This window comes from Phalacrocorax carbo, chromosome 9, assembly GCF_963921805.1.
Source record: "Phalacrocorax carbo chromosome 9, bPhaCar2.1, whole genome shotgun sequence".
Lineage (NCBI taxonomy): Eukaryota > Metazoa > Chordata > Aves > Suliformes > Phalacrocoracidae > Phalacrocorax > Phalacrocorax carbo.
In genome coordinates this window covers 28,616,225-28,640,491 of record NC_087521.1, presented here as the reverse complement: position 1 = coordinate 28,640,491, position 24,267 = coordinate 28,616,225, and the positions used below count along the sequence as shown (strand labels likewise).

At 48.6% G+C, this 24,267-nt stretch overlaps 1 protein-coding gene across 4 annotated transcripts in view; it reads right to left on the bottom strand.

The window, feature by feature from the left end:
* INF2 (inverted formin 2) overlaps window positions 1-20,520 on the bottom strand; it is a 43,655-nt gene extending 23,135 nt beyond the window's left edge. For 3 of the 4 annotated variants that reach the window (XM_064460887.1, XM_064460888.1, XM_064460889.1), the window contains exons 1-3: window positions 20,418-20,514; window positions 1,734-2,142; window positions 221-336 (exon numbers count right to left, since the gene is read on the bottom strand). In XM_064460887.1, the coding sequence (XP_064316957.1) occupies window positions 221-336; window positions 1,734-2,130 (513 nt within the window). In that variant the 5' untranslated portion in view covers window positions 2,131-2,142; window positions 20,418-20,514. Of the gene's footprint in view, window positions 1-220; window positions 337-1,733; window positions 2,143-20,417 lie in introns of all 4 variants that reach the window. The other variant, XM_064460890.1, reaches the window with a different exon arrangement.
* Between the last annotated feature and the right edge of the window lie 3,747 nt (window positions 20,521-24,267).

The window sequence follows — 24,267 nt, the reverse complement described above, 5'->3', positions numbered from 1 at the left end:
TCTCCCCGGTCCCACCAGGGAGGGGTGAGTGAGCAGCTGTGTGGTGCTTGGCTGCTGACTGGGGCTAAACCGCGACATACAGTTTTCACCTTATAAATCCCTGCCTCCCTTACCAAAATGATGCAAAATGACCTTCATTCCCAGCTCTTTTCTGTGGTACACAGATCTACCTGCATGGATCAGAGCAGAGCTGTACCTTCTACTGTAGCCCAACACTTGCCTTGTAATGGTCCAGGGCGTCCAAAGCCAAAGTGTGGCCATCTGATGAGTAAATGCACAGTGCAGCCAGGAGCTCAAATACTTGCTTTTTTACCATGACATTTGTTGTGTCAAGTGCTGGAGGAAAAACACAACAAAACAAAACAGAATTTATGATGACATTAATGTTCTGAATCTCAGCATCTTCTGCGACATGGCTTATGACTAGTGGTAGAAAAAAGACTGAAGGAGTGGAGCCACTACATGGAAGATGGGAAGAGAAATATCCCAGTCTATAGATAACCCACCCCAATAGCATTTTGTGATTGTAACGTCTAGTGGGAACAGTAAATGCTCCAGGTACCTACAGGCACTTTGGTGCTGCATGTAGTTTACCTCTTCCATGTACCAGTGGCATGCTGCAACAGCAGCCAGGATCTCAGCACTCACAATCACACATTTTGTTTGCCATTTTCACGAAATAACGGGTATTTTCTAGAACAGCAGATGAACTATTTTCCTTAATTAATGAGTCTTATTTTTAGTGCAGAAACACCCAATATGCAGATCAAGTAGGCCAATTGTTCTAACCAGTCCTCATGCGTTCCCTGTTTTCCACTACTCTTTCTCTGTGAGCCCTGCGAGCTGGGAGGGAGCGGATTAGAGCATCTTATTTTTCCTTTATTAGTGCACAATGAAGCTCAACTGCTGAAAAGCTCAGAATGCTCCCAGGTTTTTCACAGCACAAAAATGCCAGCTCTGTATTTCACACTGGTTAGGAACATGTAGGGTGGAGAGGAAGGAAAAGGACTTCAAAACTGAAGTGAGGAGCAAGCTAGCTTTCAGACTAAATGCAGTTTAAAGTGCTATTAATAAGGGTTTCTAGGCACAGCTGTGATCTCAGCTCTGTGAAGCAGCACGGAAGTTACCCTCCCAACACCATCATCATTAAGTGCTGTACAGTAAGTTCCAGGAGATGCCCTCGCAAGTTTCATACCTAACGACAAGCCAAGTGAATGTCAGGAGAAAGTAAGTGGTATTACCTACCATCTTCTAGAAGGAACAGACTGAGCAGCACAGAGAATGGGCTCTCTTGAGTCTAAACCATGCCACACTCCCTCCTCTTTACAGGCTACAGGTCTCCAAGCCTTTTAAATTCCTTTCCCTTTGCTGTTGAGACTACAAAGACTAAGGGCCTTTAGGTCTCTTGCCCTCTCCCGCAAAGACTAAATAGCAAAGGTCTGCTGACAACTGAAGGGTTGAGCATTCCTCATGCCTGCATATGGCTAAGGCTGGGTTTATCCCTTGCTTCTCAGTGAACTACGGAGACATTTGTGTGGAAATGAGCCCATCTAAATACCATTGAGTGGCAAAGGCAAAGGCAATATTATTTTAAAGAAGAAAACAATCTCTTTCACTAATCAGTTGTGATCGACAACTTGCAAAAAGCATGGTGCAGGGCAGCAGGATAAGCAACAGAGAAGTGCCCCCGCCATGCCGCATGTGATGGGTGAAGCAGGAAGATGTCTTCTCACCTTGGAAGAGTTTTCTGACGTAGCCCTCGTTGCTCACAATGTATTCAATGCCTTTGTGGGAGTTCATGACTGCTCGCACACAGTTAATGCAAGTGAGCTGAAGCAAGGCATCAGAAATCCTGGCCACTCCTCGCCCCGACAGCCTGTCCAGGGCCTCCAGGAGGAGGTCCAGCCCACACAGCTCCAGGAACTGGACCATCCAGGCATCATCGCTACTCTCCAGCCGCTTCTTCAGCCCAGAGTAGTTCACCACGGATGGCATTTGCAGGAGACGGATGCACAGCTCTGGCTCTGCATTTTCCAGGTTGGCCTCTGACTGGTCGGTCTCCTGGGGTCCAAGTTTCTCCTTCAGAGCAGCCCACTTCTTGTGGGTACCTTCCTTTTTGGTCGACATCATGAACAGTTAGTCCTGAAATCATAAAAGAAGACAAAGTGAGAAGTTTGTCTGGACTGACCAACAACCCTCCAGCAGCCCCGGTTTTACTCCTAGCAATCGGGACATAAAGCTCAACTGCAGCAGGTCCCTGCTCCTAGGCCAGCTCTCCAGCATGCAGGGCACACACTGGAACCAGTCCTCTGTTGAATAAACTCAATATATCCCCTTCTTAACCACACACGTTACATTCAGGCCCTGAAAACTCTGTAGAGAGACTCTTAGCACATCTAATCGAACAAATACAGCTTTAAAAGTAGCCAATTTACACCAGTCAATAGCCACCACCTATTTTCACGCAGTGAAAGGATAAGGTTGGAAGCGGCATTATCAGCTCTGAACCCCTTATGCCCATTAAACCACTTTAAAATCTCACTGTGCTGGAGAGGCTGTGCTGTTTCTAAGAATTTATAATGGGATGGAGAAGTCATTTTGAGCATATCTTGCTCATAAGAGCATCCGATTACCTTGTTATTTTTTGCTTTTGTTTCTTTTGACTGATGTGGAGGTCAGTTTTACAGCACTCACTTAATCTCTTCCTGTCCACTGTAATAGCAAATATGTTTGCAAAATGGGGTACTTGTGCGTGATAATGTGAGATCCCAACAGGTTGCAAGTGGAGGGATGGCAGCGGGAGGCTATGAAAACAGCAGTGCCTCTTTTCAGAGATGAGAGGCATCTCTTCAAGGCCCACCTCCCTGGAGGACATGGCCCATCTCGGCCATGCTGTTAGCAGCGAGGAGGGTGAGGAGCTGATTCAGCACAGAGAAATAGCAAAGCCAGGTCTAATTAACCCTTTGTGCCAAATTTTATGGTTTTAGGCAGGATCCTTATTTTTCAGATCTGCAGTGATTAAGTTATACAAGGCACATCCTTTTCAAATCCGAATGCCATCATTTTAAAGCTGAATTGCTGAATGGAGAGGACAGTTGTCCCATGGAAGAGGGGCAAACCTGGGGCTGGCTGGTGGACCCAAAGCCAGCTGCTCACACTACCTCACCTCCCTGCTGTACCACCGGGACCTCTGCTTCCCTGGGCTGGTGAGCTCACACCAAGCTCAGAATAACCTGGGGGCCAGTTGGCCCCCAAAACCCAGAACCTGGGGGACTGAATGGATTACAGAAGAGTCTCACTTTCCCTTACCAGCTACAGCACAAGGGCTTCTAGCCCTGCAGCGTGTGGCAAAAAGGCTTGAAAAATCTAAACTGAAAGTCTCTGAAAGGTTTTATTTGCCAGAAAGCAAAGATAAAGGACAGACCATTTACAACAGTTGGAAATAATCAAATTATTTTAAAGCCTGCCTTGTGATTTTTCCTGGGGACTGCACTGTTGAGAAAGGTCCTGGCTGCTTCGCCGCAGCAGAGCTGCATGGCTTCTGGTTTACCCAAGTGTCTCATTTTGGCAGTCACCCCTCGGCAAATATACAGCCAAAATGTTTGCTCACTGATCTGCAGTAGGGATTTAGGGCATGATGTTATAGGCCTAAACATGCCTCTTTGGAAGATGGAAAGTGCAGTGGGATGGGATATTCGAGAGAGTGCAAACAATTCCTCTGGGGCAAGGTGATGGTGCGACTCTGGCAGGGACACTCAGCTCACAGCTCAGAGCATCAAAGGCTATGCTGAGTATGGGCCAGAGGGGTGGTGGAGTTAGGGGGATATTGTCACAGAAGATCCTTTTAGAGACCTCTGGAGAAACCTCTTGCAGAGTTTCCCTTTGCTTCAAAGGCTAAAGAACTGGCCAAGCGCCCAGCTGTTCATTGTTCTGTTATCTGAAAAAATGATGGTCATGATCAAAAAACATGAAGTTGTGAATATACCATCTAAGAACACACTGTGCAGGTGAGAAGTAATAAAAAGGACCATATAAAAAAAACCCTAAAACCCAAACAACAAACCCTTCTGCCAAAGTACAGGCTTGAGTTTCTAAGATTTGTCATCACTGCCTGCAGCCCAGAGTCCTTACTCACTCCTGGTAAAATTCTTGTTGGAGTTAGTCACCCCCAGCCACACATCTGCACTCACGCCCAGGAATTTGGGTTAGGCTCAATGCAAAGTTGAAGAGAAATCCTCCCTCCCAGAGGGAGAGAAGCAAAAGTGTCCTGCCCCAGGGTCACAGCCCTGGCAATAGGGCAGTGTCCCACACCTCTCACCGCAGTGAATTTACAGTCATGGGGCTGGAGAGGTGCCTCTAAGGAGTTGCGGTCAAACCCTGCCCCGGGCTGCGGCTCAAGCCCAGCAGTCCTCTTCCAGTGCCGGTGGGTGAAGCCCTGCAGTGCAGGGCAGTGGTGAGGACCATCCGCATGGGGCAGAGCACAGCTCATCCTGCCCTGCCCTGTCCTTTGGTGGCTTCCCCAAACACCCAAGACCACTCAGCCTCCTGCTGACCTGGATACTGGGAATCCACTGTCCTGGATCTTTTATTTCTGTGCAGGGGGTGGGCACAAACCCAAGGGCTGATAGCAGGCCCCAAGCCCTGGCTCACTGGGTGGGACTCGTCCCTTGTCTTGGCTTTGCTGTAACGCAGGCTCTTTCCTCTCCCCAAAGTGAAAGTGTGCACCAAGCAAAGAATCTGCTTTTGGGCTGTGTGTGCACGGAAAAGCCTTGTAGTCCTGTGGGTGAGAAAGCCTCACCTGGTGGGAGCGGCCTCTGGAGGAGGATGGTCCTCCGGGCTCATGGTGGGCTCTGCCCTGCCCAGAGCTGTGCCAGGAATTGTGCTGTTCAGCCAAAGGGCTGCAGAAGTGGCTGCCAACCGCAAGCTCCCTCTCTCTCAGTGCAACTTCTTTTTATACTCAACCAAATCGCTTTTTAAAATCACATATGACTAAATGTTTCTTATCGAACCAGATAACAAAACGGGCTGGCTTTTTGCTCCCAGTTGTACAAATGCTTTATTATATACCGTATCAGCTACAGAAAGTCAGAGAGATTGTAATATCATTATTGACCTTAGGCTTAGCTGATTTTTGAAAATTAAGCTCAACCAGCACAACAGGAGACAGGAAATACCAACACAGCATCCTGTTTACCAGCAGATTTTGTTCTGAGTTATCCTTTCCTGCCCACCTGCTCCACTCCGATGCGAACAGCTGAGAAACTAGCCCAGACAGGTACCTCTCCGAACAGTACCACCTTGTCTTGTTATACACTAAGCTGAACAAATTGGATTGATTGCACTGTTCTTGTGGGGGAGAAAAAAAACGGTGGCTAATGTATCTAATAGCAAAAAGAGAATAAAGTAAATAGGAGCTGTACTATATAAATGGAAAGGAATTAAATATGGAGACCGCAGTATGATTCTGCAGATGGTGTGATAAATCTGTTTACAAACACAGATATGTGTGATATATTATGAATGCAACATCTTTCTGTATTTTCTGTAAAGCACAGTGTTGCAAAGCTACTCAGATACATCCTTAAAGGGCTGGTAGTTTCACCTTTTATTTCTGACCACAGGAGCTTATTAGCAGGTAAATGATCTCAGCAGAGTGAGACAGATAAGAGATTAAAGCAGAACGCATCCCTCTGTCTGTCTCACAGAAACCATCTAGGCTGTGCTGGCTGCAGAATGGAAAGTCCCCTGTCAACAACAGACAAGGCGCTAGCCTTAGAAGGCGGAATGTAGCTTCACTCCTGCCAGCAGAAGGGCACGGTGTGCTTTGGTTTTTTCTGCCCAGGCCATAGAGGAGGATGCGATGGTGGAAGCAATATATGTCCCCAGGCTCTGTATCTGTGCTTGAAGCACCCATGGTCTGCCCCCCCAGGTACGTGCTCAGCATCGGTGCTGAGTGCTGCTCCCTAGGGCACGTCCTGAAGGTGCATCTGTGCTTCCTGCTGTGGGGACACCCACAGCCCATAACATTCACTGTGACAAATGCAACCCTCTCCTCAACTTGCTCTCAACCTCAGAGGCTGGTTAGGCCTGATGGGGAATGACAACTAAATAAGCATCAGTGTAAAAACACTCTTAATTTGAAGAGATTCCCTTGGGAAACATAAAGGCATCATAAAGGTTCATCCTCTTGCACCAAGCCATGGCTCCATTGCAGTTCATGGTGCTAACTTTTTGGATCATTGGGTTTACAAAGCTGTGATGTTCCCTGCATCCATCCAACCCAGTTCGTAAAATATCTTCCTCCTTAGATTTTGAATCAGGTGCTTCCCAGATTCAGTTTTCTGTGCCCCTCTGTCCTTCAAGTCAGCTCCTAGGGAGATGACATCTACAGGAGGTATATCAGGGCATGTCCATATTTTTTCCATCCTGTGAAGCTGTGGACAGCAGAGCTGCACAGCACAGCTTTCAGTCTAAATTATTACACGCCTCCAGGATGACATGGATCACAGCAAGGACCTGGGAGGACATGTAAAAGAGGTTTCTCAGGGCAGCTAAGTATAACTGAGTCAAAACAAAAGGGAGAAAAATTACAGGCCAAAACCATTCTGATTTTCTGGGAGCAGACCTGCTGCCCATCCTGCAGGATGAGGGGCATGAGGGGGACCAGCAGCGCCTTGCTGCCCTTTGAAGTAGTCTGATTTTCCAGTCTTAATGATTCTATGATTCTGTGATCCCACGTGCTGCCTTTGCAGCCCTCCACTTCCCTCCAGAAGGCTGCTGGGGGACAGCACTGGCCCCTAAGAAAAGCTCTTTTGCTGCTCAGCCTCTCCTCCCTTCCATGCCTGTTCTTGGCACTCCGAGTTCTGCCTGGCTGACTGCTAATGATAGGTTTTGCTTCTGGGTAGTTCCAGTTTTCACTCTGCTGCTGGGAATATGCCGAGCCTTTGTATTTTACAACACGTCAGACTACTCAGTCACTAAAAAGAAACAACATCCTGGCTTTGTGCTTTCCAAAACCGCTTCAAGAAGCATGATGGGTTTGTTCCTCCTCTCCTTTTGCTTTCATTTGTACTATTGTGTTTTCCCATGCAGCGTCTGAAAAGCTCACGTACATCCAGGCAAATGAAATCATCCTCCCATGCACCAAAAGAAGTGTGGGGTAGGGAATGACAGATCTGTATTTTAGAAACCAGCCTGGCCCCTTGGTGTGGGCCCATCAGTGTCAGTAAGAACTGATGCTCCCAGGGGAGCTAATGGTAAGGGTATGGTGGGAAATTGAGATGTGCAAACAAAAGTCACGGTTTGCCCAACAGACCCTGCCTCAGCGCACAAACCAACCGCTGCTCTATCCTTTTTCTGCCATAGCCAGTAGCCTCAGCCACCTTCAGGTCTAGGCATTCTTGATCCCCAGCTGAATCACAGGCAGGAATGAGTGATTTATGCTTAAAAAATTTAAAAGGTCTTGGAACGAGTGCCCAACCTTGCTCTGCATTACTGAAGAAGTTCATGAAGTCTCCAGCACACTATGCTTTGCTTTGGCACAGCCCATGTGTGAGGCAAATAGGAGCTCTCACAAAGCAGCCCAGGTTGGCTGTGTCCTTAGAGGCACGGCATTGTTACAGGGAGTGTTTTGCCCTTGGCAAACAAGGGAGCACGGACACGCAGCCCACTGCAGCCGGCGGGCAGGAGCTGTGCCATCCACGCACTGGCTGGTGCCGGCATGGGGCTGGCAATGGCTTCTTCTGGCAGCAAACTCCCAGAAAAGGACTTCAGTGCACAGACAAAAAGGACTGTGGCCATACGGGTATAAATGTATATGTATTTTGCCAGTGTAGCTTATTTTTAAACAAAGAAAGAAAAAAACATTGTCCTGATTCAGCTCCATCCACCACTATTAGGATGCTGTGTGCCAGCACAGCTTACCTCTCCTGGGCAAATATACGCTATGATACTGTGTGATGTCTTGCAAAAGTGGTAATGTGTCCATTCAATATATATTGGTAGTGGTGGGGTTATACCAGGATTAACGACGCTGGTAAAAATAATCACCGGTGCCTTCTGCCTTGCCAGTAAATAAAAAAGTAAATAAATCATCAGGCTGCTACAAGTACCACATACAAATAAAGCTCAAGTGAGATGCTCAAGGACATTTATATTATGATCTTCAGTGGCATCTGAAGCCTTATTTATATATTTAAGGGTTGCACTAGCTTAGCTTTAGAAGGGTTTAAAAACACTCTTTGTTATAACAGTAACACCATCTGAGATGCTCAGTAATGAATTTACCTTAACATGGTAAGCCAGGTTTAAATCAGCTTGGTGGAGCTGTCAGACCTTTGCTTCAGAAAGAGCCACCACCACCGGGGAGACCTGGCGAGAAGCAAGGTGCCAGTCTTCCCTGTTCGACTGCCAAGTCAGCCAAACCGATTTAAAATCTTTCCACAGTGGATACTAGCCCTGCAGCACCCTTGCATGCTACCACAGGCCTTCGGAGGCATGTCGGATTTCAGGCTGGGGACGCCAGGTGGTAGCCAGCACTCGCCCCATGCAGAGGGTGCCAGCTCCCAGCTGCGCTGCAGCAAGTGGGGCTGCAAAAGCTTCATCCTGATCTCACTGGGGCTTCCTCCCCACTGTTGTTAACAGACCCACAGAAGCCAGCGAGGCATCCTGACCCCAGCCAGAAAGCAACAGGACTCTGGTCTGGATCCCATGAAAATCCTGGCAGGATGTAAGGCAGGTCTGGAGGCCCCCCCCGCTCCCTGCTCCACCCGGCAACAGCATCCATTCCAGCACCATTCGGCATTTTGGGACACAATTTATTATTATGATTTGGAGGTCAGGTGAGAAGCAGAAACTGTTACCCAGCCGCACAGACAGCGCGGTGGTAACTTTCTAACACTCTCGCAGTTCCCACTCAATGGGAAGCTGTCACATAAACAGATATTATGAGAGCCAAAAACCTTTTATTGCTCCTTTGTTTGTTTTTAAACACCTCCACAGGATGCCGCGAGGACATGGAAATGGACAGAGGAAAGAATTCCTACCTCAGAGCTGAAGCCAAATTATTCTCATCTCTCTCGCACAAAGGATCCTCCTCTATCGGCTTCCCCGCCAGCTCATTCTCTCCTCCTCTGCCAAGCAGCCTTCAGTCAATAAAGTCTAAACCCCTGAATGAGCGTGTCTGCAAATCACACGCTCTAAGAAAATTCAACAGGATGTTGGCGTCTAATAGTATGCAAATACCAGTCTCTGGAAAGGTGCGAGCAAGTGACTTTTCTGTAGCCTCCAGGAAGGCATTTGCATGTCATTTGTCACCCCCCTCATTCACTCGCTGCTGGCCACTAGAAGGGTGACACTTCCCCATGGGCTGGGAAGAGGGGAGGCTTGCACCACACCGCACATCCATCTGCCAGCTGAAGACAGCAGTCCTCGCACGGGGTGACCCAGAGCAGGGAAATGATCAAAGCAGGGAAATGATCTGGCAAAGGAAAGGAGAGAAAAAAGAAAAAAAAGAGGAAGAAGGATGGCCAGGGCAAGGGGGATGGAGAGCGTGGGGGTGGCAGGCGGTGGGACAGCCCCTTGCATCTTGCATCAGCCACGTGGGGTTTTCTGGCGTTGTGGCACTGGGGCTTTAAACACTGCAAGATCTCAGAGGTCTTTGAAATGCTGGGAGGGCCAGGACAGCTTAAAATAAGGAGGATGTCCAACCTGAGGCTGCTCACCCTGGGACTGAGAGCTAGGAGAGGGGCAGCACAGCAAAGGTCAGAGGCCCAGGCAGCGATACTGTGGGGAAGGTCTTGATAACAGGAATCCTGCTCTCACCAAGGCACCCCTAAGGTCCTGCTGAGCTTTGGTCCAGCCTGGCTTTTATGGGCTGAGCAGGCTCTGAAGACTTTAAATGCTCTTTGTAACAGGAAACATCTCTGTGCCTTTCTGGTCAAGATTTCACATGGAAACTAGTTTGTGAGCCACAGCTGTAAAATGCATGCATTCAGCCTCTCGGGAGGTGTTAACTGAAGGCCAGTTATTGTTAAATTGTGAATATTTCAACATGGCCCGTTTCAGCAGAGACCTCCTGCCTGGCTCAGGGTAGCAGTTAGACTTCAAATACTGTTTTCTTCTTACTCTGTGAGGCCTCTATCCTGAACTGAACCCCCTAGATCAAAAGTTGCAGCCTACGGCAAGAGTTTTCCTGCCTTAGTGGCGGAACTGAACCCTTGTGTACATGAGCACAGCTCCACCAATATTAGAAACACACTGATCCCTCTGGCCTTTGGTCCAAATTCAGCTAGCCTTTAAGAGTCGAACTTGCCCACATGCTTTCTAATTAAGGCAGTTTCACCATAACAATGCAGCGTCCAGGGAAATGACTGCACCACTCCCCATCCTGCTGTAGGAAGCACTCTGAGAGCGTGTTTTTACAATCCAAGACAAACATTAATTCATGATGTTTTTTCCACCAGTGAATGAATTTCACTTTATGTTACATGCACTCCTGATGTGTAATCCTCAAGTCCTCAAAAGATTAGTCACTAATCTAGTTCTTGGGAGCAGGCTGGGGCTTACAGCATGTTTGGGGTGGGGTGAGGGGGGGAGTTAAAGAGAGAAAAAATCCTGCAAAGAAAGGATTGTTGATGTTGCAAATTCCTGTCCTTGGAACCACGGAAGAAATTTAAAAGGCTATCAGTTCCCATCAGGTTTCATCTGAGGCCTGGACCTGTGAGATATGCCAGAAATGTCTGTGTTCTTAGAAAGGCTGCATCATCTCCCATGTAAAAAAATAAGCAGAAGCAGAGAAATTGGGCTAAAAAGCAGAAAACCCAGCTCTAGGGCTGAACAGGAGCAACAATCAGCAGTAGCTGAGAAAAATAAGGGGGTTTGGATCCCAGCTCCTGCTCCCATCTCATGCATCACTTATGCTGCTTCCAGGTGTTCGCAGCCCTGCCTGGCTGCTGCAGGCAGCTGCCTGTGCCCTCACCACGCTCCAACGCCAGCCTGCGTGGGAGCAGCTCACAGAGAGGCGGATGCTTCTGCACCCCGCCGAGCTCAGCCCCCAGCCGAGGGCCGTCAACCCGACTGTCTGTACCCCGGCCCTATAAAAGGCGTTCGCTTTTCACAGCACGACCGGGAAGAATCAACGTATGGGGCTGTGTCCCTGAATGCTTTGGGCGCTGCCTGGGAAGCGAGGGTTTCCTCGGCACCCCTGGCCTCCTCTTCCTCTGGAGGAAGCAGCAGCAGCAGCCCCATGCTGTTGTGCCTGGAGAGGGGTGCTCGCGAGGAGTCAGTCCAAAGGCTTATCTCCCAGGAGAGCCGAGTGCTGTCCTGGGGAGCAAAGATTTGCCCCCCAAACGACAAGGATGTAGGATGTTAAGAGCGTAAATCCTTTTATGGATCCATCCCTTCATGACTGAGCTGCTGTCCCAGAAACTTTGCTTTCAGGTTGCTTAGAGAAGGCTAATGGTTTTCCCCCAGCACATCTTACTCCGATTTTCTAGCAGATGATTTGGTGGTCCTCTGAACAGTGATCACATCAAAATCAGACAGATGAATTCAAGAACTGGAAGTTTAGTCCCATGTTAGGTAAAGAAGAGCCGAGACCCTCTGCAGCTCCAGCATTGCTCTGCTGCCTCTGGATAGCAGCACAGTGGCTCCCCTGCCCACACGGAGGGTCCATGAAATGCAGGAATCTAATTAAACAGAAATAAATATACCCCATTTGCCCTTAGGAATTAGATTATTCCTAATTACAGCAATTAGTGTCTTCTTGCTGTTCTACGTTTATGTGACAAATCAGCTCCTGTGCCAGTGACTTTTATTGTAAGTTGTGTCAAGGATTTTGGAAAGGAGACACCCACCTCATTTCTGGCTGGGAGGGAGAGATGCCAGCCAGAGGTCAGCTGTGATGGCTCTTTTCAGTTGATACTGCCTAAAACGCCTAGTACCATTGGCTACTAAATTACTAAACATCAGCACAGCCAATATTCAAGAATCACAGGTATAATATTCACCTCCACATCTCTGTGACCAGCTTGTTGGGTACTGTGGCTCCTGTGCAGCCAGTGAAGGCAACCATGTCTTTATAGGGGAAAATTTAAGGTATCGGGAAGAAACCTGAATAATCCATCAACACTCATTCATTCATCTGAGAAGGGAACTCTGATAAGCAACCAGAAGGACCAGTGTCAAAGAAAGTGTTGAAAGGGCACTGAAAGGGGGTTTGGTCAGATGAAGACATACAAGCTTAGGGGGAGAGCCCAATCCTGTGCCTGCCCACCAGGAAGGGGAGGTATCTGGCCTTTGCAGCATGATCCTGTGCCGCAGGAAATGCCGGAAGAGCTGCTGGGGGGTAGATGGGGTGGGCCAGCGATGACCTTCCCAGGCACTGGGAGAGCACAGTGAAAGCAGCCGGTTTGCTCCTTCCTTGGGGAGCAGAGACATCTGAGCATCCTCAGGAAGTCATGGGAGCAAGATGGGAGCTACAAAGCTGACTGCTCGCTCTACTGCTCACTGCTGCTTGGAGACTGACACCCCTCCAGCTGTCACGGACCAGCTCTCTGACTGCTTTTCTGCTGGATACATTCACTTTAGATGATGCTATAAGGAGGGGAAAAGAAAAGCCTTCTGAAGCAGTCTTTTTCTGACAGATACTTCAGATAATGAAAATAAAGAACTCTGCTACTGCCAACACACGCATATTCCCTGGAACTTTGTATTTAATGGGGTCGATCTGCTTTAAGCATCAAAAACATTTGCTCTGCAGCTCTTCTGGTGGGAAGTTTCTGCAACAAAAAACATCCTGTTTTGAGGAGGGTGCTTCCAGCCAGGGATACTACTTCATTAACCATGGGGAACTCAGTGTCTTCTTTGGATAGGTGACAACAAAGTTTTCTGTCAGAAACCCAAACTGCACCAGCAGTTCTACCCAGAGCAACGGGAACAGACCAATGCATGGGTTTCTAAAGGATGTATGCACACTCAAGCACAGGCTGAGTAAAGGGCCTGATATTTATTAATTTATTATTATTTATTTATTTATCTGCCCCAGAGGGAGAGAGGCAGGCAGGTCCTGTGCTGGCTTTAGCCATACTCTTTACTTGCACAAGGATGACAATCTTTGGGCAGGGAATAGCTCTTCCCTGAAAACTGGTGTGGCACAGGAGGTCCGCAGGGGAAAGGGTTGTAGGCACCACTACGCTAAAGAGCTTTTTATCAGCATTTACAGATGTCCCTGCTGAAAAGCTACGGAGGGACCAGAACAGTGCACAGGGAAGCAGCTTTTTCCAGTTGTTCCCCGAACAGGCTGCAAACACGACTCCCTCCTATTGAGATCAGCTTTTCTGGTCGACTGCTGATGAATCATGGTGGTTGGTATCTCACCTGGTGTACAACCCAAGAGCAAACATCCTGAACATTTTTGTTCAGATAAGGCTGAGCATTGCACAGGTAAAGTACATATTGAACATGTTAAGGAGAACAGACCCAGATGCTGCCAGATAACTTCCTGCAAACTTGTCTGAATATAACGTTATTAAGAGTAACCAGAGAACATGCTCAGCTGTTAATTCAAAAAGTTAAGCATTTGAGCCATTTAAAACAAATTCTTGCACTGAGCAGAAGAGTGGCTTAGCATTATTTCAAAACTAATCCACTCCAAAGATGCCTTCAGACTATTTTCTCTGCTGCTGGGTGAAAGAGTTTGAACTCCCTATTTCGCAACGCAGGAATCCTAGAACATCGGCTGGCTTAACCCTTCACATTGCTACAGTACTTGGTCTGGCTGTTTCAAGGGGACCTAAAGCTGTCAGTCCTAAAAAAAAATCTCTTTCTAGTTCTAACCCACAGTCTTGGAATTAACGTGAATGGATTTTAATATGGCCCGAACAGCTGGAGGTTTACGATGAGATAGTCTCATGCTAGGGCAAAATGATCTTACTATACACAGGTCTAACTTACATGCAAGGTTTCTTATACCAACAATTTGACGTCTTTTAGTTTTTCCCACATAATATTTTAAATCACTTTAGTGAATTAGAAACAAGTGGTTGATATTGGTTTTTTTTCTTTGCAAAGAAATCAGTTGTTCAGTCTTATCCTCAGATTTCCATAGTCCAAAGAGCTGCAGTGCTTTACACCAGCTGAGCACGTGGTTGTCATTGATCTTCAAGAAAAAAAATCACTACATTTGTCTGATAAATAAATATACAACTAATATTAGGATATTAGTTTATATGTGATTCATCTCTACACATATGGCTTGCTCCGACACTTGCTTACAAGTGTTATCAGAACAGGGGTCTGGGAATTGCAGGCTTGTAAATCAATTTAGCTTTGTGATAGTCCTTTCCCTTACCTTTCTTCTAGACAAATAGAAGCCATATTTAGGGCTTGGTAATGGTTGTGTATGTTCAGTGCACTTCCAGTAATGGAAATAACAAAACCCAGAATTTATCCCTAGGCTTATAAAAGAAGCCTCAGACTGGGTAAATACAAAATAACTCATGAATATTGGACAGCTTGTTCTGAAATGTGGAACTACAGTCCATTAGTGCATAAACAAGCTAGCAGAGCCAAGCAGGCTGGAAAGCAGCCTTCGGAGGAAGAAACGGAGCAGCTCAGCCAGACTTTGGATAGAAGCTACTGGGGGAGCCAGATGCCACATCAGCCTGATGTAAACCAGAAGGGAAACAAGTTATAAAACATATCAGGAAATAAAAATATTTGTTTCCCAGTTCACCTTCATGGCGGGCTCAAATTTGCACAACTTGTCAAATAAGTCAGGACCAAGACATGTTCCCAAATACTTCCTACGTTGCCCACTGCTGAAGGGCCAGGTAAATACTGCAACCCACAGTTTCATTTTCCATGCAAACTTTTTTGCTCTGGCTCAGGCCACATTTGCTTTACTGCATTGTACACGCAGCTGAAAGTTAAGCCGACCAACTCTAAAGGATTTTTTTTTTAAATAGCAGAAGTAATTAATCTGCTTCAGAGAATGAATCAGCCTTTTCTGAGCTAGAAATGCACAAAGGAGGAGATTCTGGCTGTTTCTGAGGCGGGAGGGAAGCTTACTCACACAACCAACAGAGCAGAGGCAGCTGCCCAGGATCCACAGCTGTGGTCAGCAAAGGGGGAAAAACCCCAGAGCCGGACCCCAGAACCCCCCAGTGCTACCCTGTGCACCTGAGGGACCCGCTGCACCTGAGGGGCTGAGCTCGGCGCTGGGCAGCAGCGCCGTAGCACGGCTGGAAGAGACAGGCCGGTGCAAAACTAATGGGATGGGATGTGGTTTTGCCTCTCCTCCCGCAGCCCCCCGTGGTCCTGTAGCCAGCCCCTTCACCCACACACGGGTTGCACCCACTCCTCAGAGTACACTCTTCAGCAGCAGGGACCATCCTTTTATTTAGGTGAAGTACTTCGATCTGGGCCAGGCGGTGGAAAGAGCCGATTTGCCATGGCTTGATTTCTTGGCGGCCTGTGGGAAAAAAACCATCGCTCACAAAAAGCTGCTACCTTGTACTATGGGAACTTCTGCTTCCACTGGGGGCCTCTGTCAGAAAATAACGCTAACGCTTAGTGCTCTGCTTTCAGTGAACACCATGCAATGACTTAACAGAAAAGCAAGATGGATGAGAAGTAGACAGTTTCCCGATAGGGGAAACCAGCACAACAGAAGATAGATGCTTTATTAAAAATAATGCAATTTAATTGACAGACTGGAAGGTAACAAAGTTATTCCTTAGCTACACTGACACAAACAGAGCTGCTCACCAAAGTCATAAATAACTATAAATGACACCATCTTCATTCATCCACTCGGGGAGGGGAAAGGGGCTCTGCTGCAGCCTGAGGCTGCTGCCGCTTCCCTCCCTTTGTCCCCTCCACCTGCTGGGGCAGGCTGGAGAAGGGCTGGGTCTCCAGCAAGGGCCAAGCTCACCGTGCAGCCCCTGGGACGGGGACAGGGCTGGCATGCCCCCCACATGGCATGGGCCTTGCCGGGGGGTGAGGAGGAGCAGGCGGCCCCAACTCCCTGTGGAGAGGCTTGCTACAGCACAGATGGGAGCAGAGCAGACCTATGGGCCTCCAAATTCATCTGACTGCTGCAAGGGCAAAAATCACCAATATTTTCCATTTTAAACTAGAACTAAAATTAGAGGTTTTATGGTTGCAGGGTGCCTCCTTTCCCACACTTTCCTGGAGTGATCTCCATATTCCTCCGCTGTCCTTGCTCATTAAAACGTGACTCAGCTCTCCCAGCTGGAAATGTAGGAACCAAAACAGTCTCGAGGTGGCCTGCTGCCATAAGCAGTGTCCTGCTTCGGCATTAACCATCAGCTTGGGAGTAGCAGAGGAAACAGAAGGCTTTGCAAGTCAGATTTGGGGAGAAATCAGTGTTACTGAACCTGGGGGTACTCTGTGAGCAGCTATGCCACCTATCAAACGGAGTTTTTCTCATGTCCCTTTTGGGAAAGTCCTCCTAGCACCAACGGCTGACTGAGGACATCTGCACAACAGACTCTAATGGAGAAGCAACACAAAGAGCAAATTCCTCCTCTGTCTTAAACATTCTACCAAATTAATACCATATACACCTCAGCCAAGGCAAAATAGTCCTCATGGTAAGAAAAGTAAATGGCAAGTCAACGCAAAATAGCACAACCTGGTGACACCTACTACAACCATGTCAAGATGAACACTGCGCCCTACCAACTACAAAATACGGCAGCTCTTCATTTGCCTTTAGTTTTTTTTATTAGACAGTGCTGCAGCAGTGTCTCTTCTGAAATGAGCTGTAACTTTTAGGATACTAGAATATTCTGGAATTGGCTGAGAAACTCCAATACTGGGATGAGGACTTCAAGCACTGGCTCTTAGTCTACCTTCTGCCTCCTCCTTTATCAGCTCAGTAGGTTTCCCAGAGCACCTGAAAGTACACCATCAAATGCTGCACAGAGCATTTTGCAAGCACTATTAATTGCTTAAGATTTTTCACTGATCTGTGGCTTCAGCATTCCCAGCACTTGGAAACATCAGCTCAGGTGTCAAACTAGTAGAAACAGCTGAACCTGGGAACAGTACCTGTTCATTACATCAAACAGAAAGGTTATCACGCTACCAGACTCTCTCCTGATGCTTTCCACAGATCTGAAAGGCTAGGTTGACAAAATGGCAACAAACATTCACCTGCCACATCGTACCACCACTTACTTTTAACTGCAGCCACTCTTGCAGATGCCAGGCTATGGCTCAGCGGCTCATGAGCTCCACACACCCTCTTCCCATTTGTTTCTACATTCAGTTCCATAAAAACGGCTCCTCGTCTACCACTAATGACATCTGGCAGCAATCACAAGGCTTGACTGTTGCTTACTAGCTTTTTCCTGTGAAAAAGGAACCAGAAAATACTTGCCCTTGACAAGGAACCCGAGTGGCACTCAGAAGTTGCACAAATGTAGCAAACCCTTTTTTGAAGCATTCTTGTCTTGTGCTTTGTTCCAGTTTTACAGCATGCCTGCAGAACTGGAACAACTGGAATGCTGTGACAACCCTGCACCAGACCTACCAGCATGTTGCAGCCCTCTGTTAGAAGGAGAAAGCCAAGGCTCAATATTTGACATAACTTTTTTTCCTTCTCCCAGTTTGGTCTTAGCATCTCGGTTGACAGCACAGGACCCAAGAGCTCTCTGTGTAATTAAAATACAGGTTGTTTCCCCGCTCTGTTGCAGCACCTGGCGCTCTCAGTGTTTTTTTTCTGGCCACTGGGAGATGAAGGCAGCCTCTGCAGCACAACGCTTACAAGCGCTGTATGATAAACTGCTGCACATGCAATGCTGAGAAACAGTGGAATAAACTTGAGTTTGGTGGATAATACCAAAGGGATTATAATATATTAGGCCAGAAGCACATAGTCATTCTCAAGTCTCCCTCCTGCACTGAACACCAAGGGTATCACGCTGCAGGGCTGTACCTAGCTTCTGCAAAATATGTAGCTATTTTTCACCTAGTTAGATAAAAAGCCATGTACAATGTTAACGAATGGAAGAGGGAGAACTTGTGATGTGTTTGCACCTACAGACTGCAGTATTTTGCACCAAGAAGAGCTAGATTTGTTCGGGGCCGCTGGATGATCCTGAGTTGACTTTGTTGATTCAGTGATGGTATTTCCTCTGAATCATTATTGATAGACCTTATTGCAAATATTAAGAGCAAGGATATCAACTGGGAGTTAAATCTGAGCTCAGATATGAGCACTGAGTTTGTCTGAAGTTCCCCCAACAGTTTCAGCTCTGTGAATATTGCTCACTGCCTAACCTATGGCACTGTATTGCTACCCACTGCTGAATTACCCCCATCTTCTACTCATGGCCGGTTACGGTGCAATGGTGGGATTAAAAAATCTCTCATCAACAGAATAATTAGAGAAAAAATTATAATTGAAGACATGCAAGTAAATGGGGGAGAAAGAGGGATGAAATGCAACTTAGTTTGCTTTGATAAGAACAATTTTCTACTCAGTTGCTCTGGGAAACCTGTCCAGCATACCTGGCACACAAGAAAGGGTAGAGTTCAGCTTCTGACACATTTAAAGCACAGCCACTTGCTCTGCAACTCACAGTGAAACTGGGAGTTAAGCCACAAAAGGTGAAATCTGTAATAAATAGGGTACAGACCTAAAAAGATCGGATGGCCAGTCCGGCGAGTTCTAACATTTTTGGCATTGCACAGCAAAGAGAAAAGCACGCAACTCCAATTTCTACACTGAGAAGAAAGAAAAGCATTGGACTGGGAAAACTAAGCAATTACAGTGCAAATGCAAAGGAGGAGAAAGACATATATTGGGGAAAAATAATTATAATACCAGTTCAGTAAAGTTCTGAAAGTTTCCCTTCGCAGGAGACCGGGAACAAATGAATTACAGTGGTGTGCAATAAGGCATAGTATCATCCAGTGCTTAGATTTGCTGACCCGCCAGGTCCCTTCCTGTCCTACGTTCAGATTATCTTTTACACAATGGGTCTTGTACGCTGCTTGCATTTTTGAAGTAAAATTCTTGGACAACAGCCTAGAATGGGTTTATTAACTTATAACAGGACAAAAAATATCACATATGCTCATAGGTTCCTGCAATCCGCCCCCCCGCCCCGCCTCACAACTTGGCAGCTACTGCTCCTCTGTGTAGCGGAAAAACAAAGTGGATGGAAGGGAAATGAGATAGTTGCCAGACAGCCCAAATTCTGAGCAAGTTCAGTAGGAAGACTGCAACCTTACTGTATCTCTGCTGACTCCAGCTTTTCTTTTTAACCGACTTAGGTCAGAAGTTTCCTCGCAGGCTGCCACAGAGCCTGATCTGTTTTGCAGCCAGCAAGTTTACTCAGAGAAATTGCCCAGTCTTAGGAATCCAAGAAAAACGACATAGAGTTCACAATGCCAATCTGGTAAGGGAGGGGAGGGGAGGACCATGAACATCATTTTGGGGTATTTCTCCTAAGATCATTGTATCTGAGCACTCCTCCCCCACCCCCAAACTCTGGAATTCAGCTCTGGGTGCTGATTTTGCAAGAAGCCACTTCATCATTGCAGAGTTATTGAGCAAAAAGGGAGGATGAGGCACGAGAGAAGTATGTGAGCAAACCTGGGCAGGACTTGGGAGGCCTTGTCTGGAAACCACGGGATAACAGTGTCTTTCAAAATAAAAGCCTACAACCAGCCCAGCCCCGGGAGCAGAGACAGGACACAGCGGCCGAACGCTACATGCCAGCAGATGCGCTGTCGCACCCAGGCACAGCAGGACCTCACCCCACCTGCACACCCCACCGCCACACCTGCAGCCTGGACCACTCTGCACCTGCACGTCATACCGTTGCAACCGCAGTCAGGACCACGTCACACCGATCCACCGCGTAGTTGCACCTGCGAGCCAAACCACCTCCAGCCCGTACGCGGGATCTTCCCAGCTGCAACCCAGACCAGCTCCCACCTGTCTGCTGCGCCGTCGCACTTGCAGCCTGGACCTCGTCCCACCTATGCACCGCACTGTTGCATCCGCAGCCCGCGCCGAGTCCCACCCCCCCGACGTGGCGCCAGGCCGGCAGTCGGGACCACGTCCCGCCGACGCTCCGTGCTGTCACACCCGCCGCCCGGGTGCCACCGGCGCCCCCCTACCCTCGCACCTGCGATCCCCCCCGCCAGCACCTCTCCGCAGCGCCGAGCACCAGCTCCCAGCAGCCTGCCAAGCTGGCGGGGGCGGGGGGGTCTTCCCTCCCTCGATGCCAACCCCGTCCCACCGGCTGGGGCCGGGGGAAGGACGCCCCGCCGAGCCGCATCCCCGGGAAGGGGCGGGGGGGGGATTCAGCCCAACTTCTCCCGGCCGAGAGGTTCCCGCTCCCGCGATCGATCGCCCCGGCGGGGCTCAGCCTTACCGCGGCGGCCTCCTGCGGGCGGGGGGCGGCGAAGCGCGGCGCGGCGGACACGGACCCTCCGCCAGCGCCCGCAGCCGCCGGGCTCTGCCCGCCCGCGGGAGCCCGCCCGGTTGCGGGGCGGGGCGGGGCGGGGCGGGGGGGGGGTCCGGGCCGGCCCCGCCCCGCCGGGGAAGCGTGTCCCCGCCTGGTGAGGGGTCCTGCCGTGCCGCCCCGGCGCCCTGCCTGGCGGGGGGATCCCCGAAGGGCCCTCCCCGGAGCCGACGTGCTGCCTCGCCCCCCTCCCCCGCCCGTCGTGACCCCCTCGGGGAGGATCCCCCTCCCTCCGGTCCCCCGCGGGCATCCCGGAGGCACGCGCTGCCTCCCGCCCCGGCAGGAGGCGTTTTGCAGCCCGCGCTGCTCGTTGCCCCGGCGTGGGGGCCCTCTCTGTCCCGGGAGGGGGCTTGAATCCGCGGCCCGGGGCTGGGAGGCGAGGGGGGCAATCACGAAAGCTGGGGAGAGGCTGCCCAGGGGGTCAGAGACCCGAGGGACCCCGCGCCCGGGGCTCTGCAGCAGAAGCACTTCACTTTATCCAACTGCGAAAGGAGGGGAGAGATGCCTTTAGCACAATGCATCAGCTCTACAGATGGGCAGCGAAACGGTGGAGTTCAGCCTACGTATTATCAGCCAAGCAGGGAAAGTTTGGTGGAAAGTTTGTTTCCCTTCGTGGGTCAGGAGTGTGTCTCCTATCGGCATTAGGGGCCAGAGCCCGTTCTGGTTTCAGGCAGAGCCGCGCAGCTTCGCCATCCCGAGAGAGAAAACCCGGCAGGGAAAATCATGGGTGGGGGAGAGAGGGATAGCTGACGTAAAAGTAATGAAAAAATGTTTTGCAAAGGGCTGCTGCAAGCCGGTGAGAGCCGAGCTTAGGCTTCTGAGCGTGATTACAGGAGACTGGAGAATAGTTACAGGGTAAGAACACAGTGCCGAGCATCTCTGAGACTTCAAATTGGAAAATGAGACCTGAGATTTTACCGTTTGCTTGTAAAATGCTCCTCTGTTTTTAGTGGAAGAGGAGAGAAATGAAAGAAGACTGCGTCTCTCAGGGATGGCAGTTAAGCAGTGTGGCTCATCAGTTTCTCTTTCACTCAAAATAAATGTTTCTAATTGGTATCTTATGCAATACTCAGGTGGGTGCATAATTTGTTTTACAAATCTACACAGCAGGAAAATGGATGTGTCCCCTGGAATCTTTCTCTGCGGGAATAAACCTGATTTCAAAAGAGCTATTTGTTATTTAGGAAATAGTCTTTTGCTGCTGCTGCTGTTTTTGCCTTAACCTTTTTTGCTTTTCTGCAAGTTTTTGCTACTCTGGTGTGTGAAGAGGAACATGGAACCCAATTCTTTCCTACTCGAGTGTGTTTTTCTTCTGCTTTGCCTTTGCCTGTTCCCTTTTCATCTGGGGGCAGCCCTGGCGCATGAGACTGGCAGGAGACCTTGCTCCTGGCTGTGACGGGACCCGTGGGGCTTCCCCTCACGCTGCCTCATGCGTAAGCCGATTTCAGGCATTTTCAGCATCAGGTTTGTGGCCTCTCTCCTACCAGGTGACTGCTGTGCTGGGCAGCTGGCCAGTGGACCCTCCAGTCCACTTACCAGCTATGACATAGGACTGTCGGGTAGCAGAGAGCCTGCGGGGCTGTGTTACGTGCTGGAGACCTGCAGCTCACCGTGACCTTGTACTAGGGGCAGGTAAAAGACAGTGAGGGAGCTCTTTCCCTTCCTCTGTGGGTCACTGCTTTGCTCATTGTTACCTAATGCATGACACGTCAGTCACGCTTTCTGACCTGGACATGAGGGGGACAGTACACATGGCCCTAAAGAATGCTCATGGAGGATAAATTATAACTGCTGGGTCATAAAGGCTCTCACCATCCTGTAGGAGTGAGGAGCAAAACTCAGCAAAGACAAGGCAAGGAGAGAAAATGAAATTCTGTGTAAATGTCCCTCATTTTCACCAAAGTCCCTTTTGACCAAAGCAGATATGAATGCGGGGGTGAACAGTGAACACACAAATGCTCTTTTGTTGGGATAAAGCTACATTATGCATGTGTGTCCAGAGCTGGGTGCACATGTGATGTGGCTGAGGGGATGCAGGAGCTGATTTGCTTCCCCAGACCTGTATCTGCAGCGTGCTTTGCACCTCGAAACCTTGCATCCTCCAAAAGCAGGCTGGGCCCTTCGCCTGCCTGCCTGGAGCGGGTGTGGTCACTGAAGGTGCTGCTGAATGTCTATCTGAATTGCTGTTTCTGTTTGCTGCTTTCACTGCCGTTTAGATCAGAAATGTGTAAATAGAAGTCCACCACATGGACGAAATTCTCCTTCGGTTACACCGTGAGCCACTTTTTCTCTTCTAATCCACAGCTAGCCATTTTTTTGCTTTTGTTCAGGCAAGATTGCCGATGGTGAGACTATTTTTGTTCAGCAGCACCCTTGTGCTGGTCCTTGGACCCACAGCAAAACAGGTGGAAAGAAACACCACTGCAGCTGGAAGATGGGACTTTGAAGCTCAGGGGATTGTTGCTCTGGCTGGATTGAGCTGTTAAAAAGCCACATTTTCAGGGGAACAAGCTGCTTCCAAATCACTCTTAGCCTGTATTGCTCTGTGTTCTCACTACCTACACTAATAGAGAAGAGAAGAGAAGAGAAGAGAAGAGAAGAGAAGAGAAGAGAAGAGAAGAGAAGAGAAGAGAAGAGAAGAGAAGAGAAGAGAAGAGAAGAGAAGAGAAGAGAAGAGAAGAGAAGAGAAGATTTCAGTTGGAAGGGACCTACAATGATCATCTAGTCCAAATGCCAAATATTTGGATCAAAGTTTTTCCTTCTGATCTCTGTGTTCTTGCTGTCCTGGGATCCATGTCAGGTTCCTGATATTTTACCTACGGTTGTGCCCTGCCCCTCAGGGGGACTGAGACATTTATTTGGGACTTATGACATGAGGGCAGGGCTGCAGTAGAGCTCAGGAATACTGAGAGACATGAATGTTTGTGCAGACATTCCTCTTCCTACCAATTAGCTGGATTTTAGATAGAGATCTGCCATGCTGAGAATGTCATTACTGCACAGCTGCGGGAATTGTCCCAAGGTCTGATGACGAGAGCTGGTTTTGTTTGTCCCTGCTCAGATTAAAGCAGGACTTGTTTCCAGCAGTGGTGGAGGTTAAGAGCACGTACTGCAGAGGATTCCGGATCCTTTGTTTCTCGCTTCAGCCCTTTGCAACACTTATAGTGACAGTCAGCACACAGAAGAAAAGTGCTTTTTGGTTTTGAGTTGCAAAGCGGTGGCAGCGGTTGAATATTGTTCACTGCCTGAGGGAGTGGGTCCTGGGAGAGTTAAGAGCCTCAAAGATGAAGATATTATCTGTAATATCAAGTGCACAATAATCTTTGTGTTTTAGTGTTCCCTGAACCACAGGAGATTAAGTAAGAACACTGGGGAGCAATCTAGTCTTTCTAAGTCAATAACGGTGCATACACACGCGAGGATTTAGGCACACATTTTCTGTTGTTGTAATGGGAGAAAGATAAAAAAAATCATTTAAGAAGCCTAGAGCCACGGAATGGGTGAAATGCCTCAGATTGTGTGATTTAGATAAAGACTCACGGATGTCCTATTATATAATGTAGCTAAGCGCAGTCAATTTTTCTAAGATGTTTTCAGTCACTCTGCCTCATATTTTGTTTTGTTAGAGACGACACTTGGCGAGGAAGAAAGTCCTTTGTTTCATAAGGGCTCATCTGCTCCTCTTGTCTGCTCCCCACTTGAGAGCGTTTTTTTCTTCATGTGCCATCATGTTTATTGCCCCAGCAACAGCAATTGCATC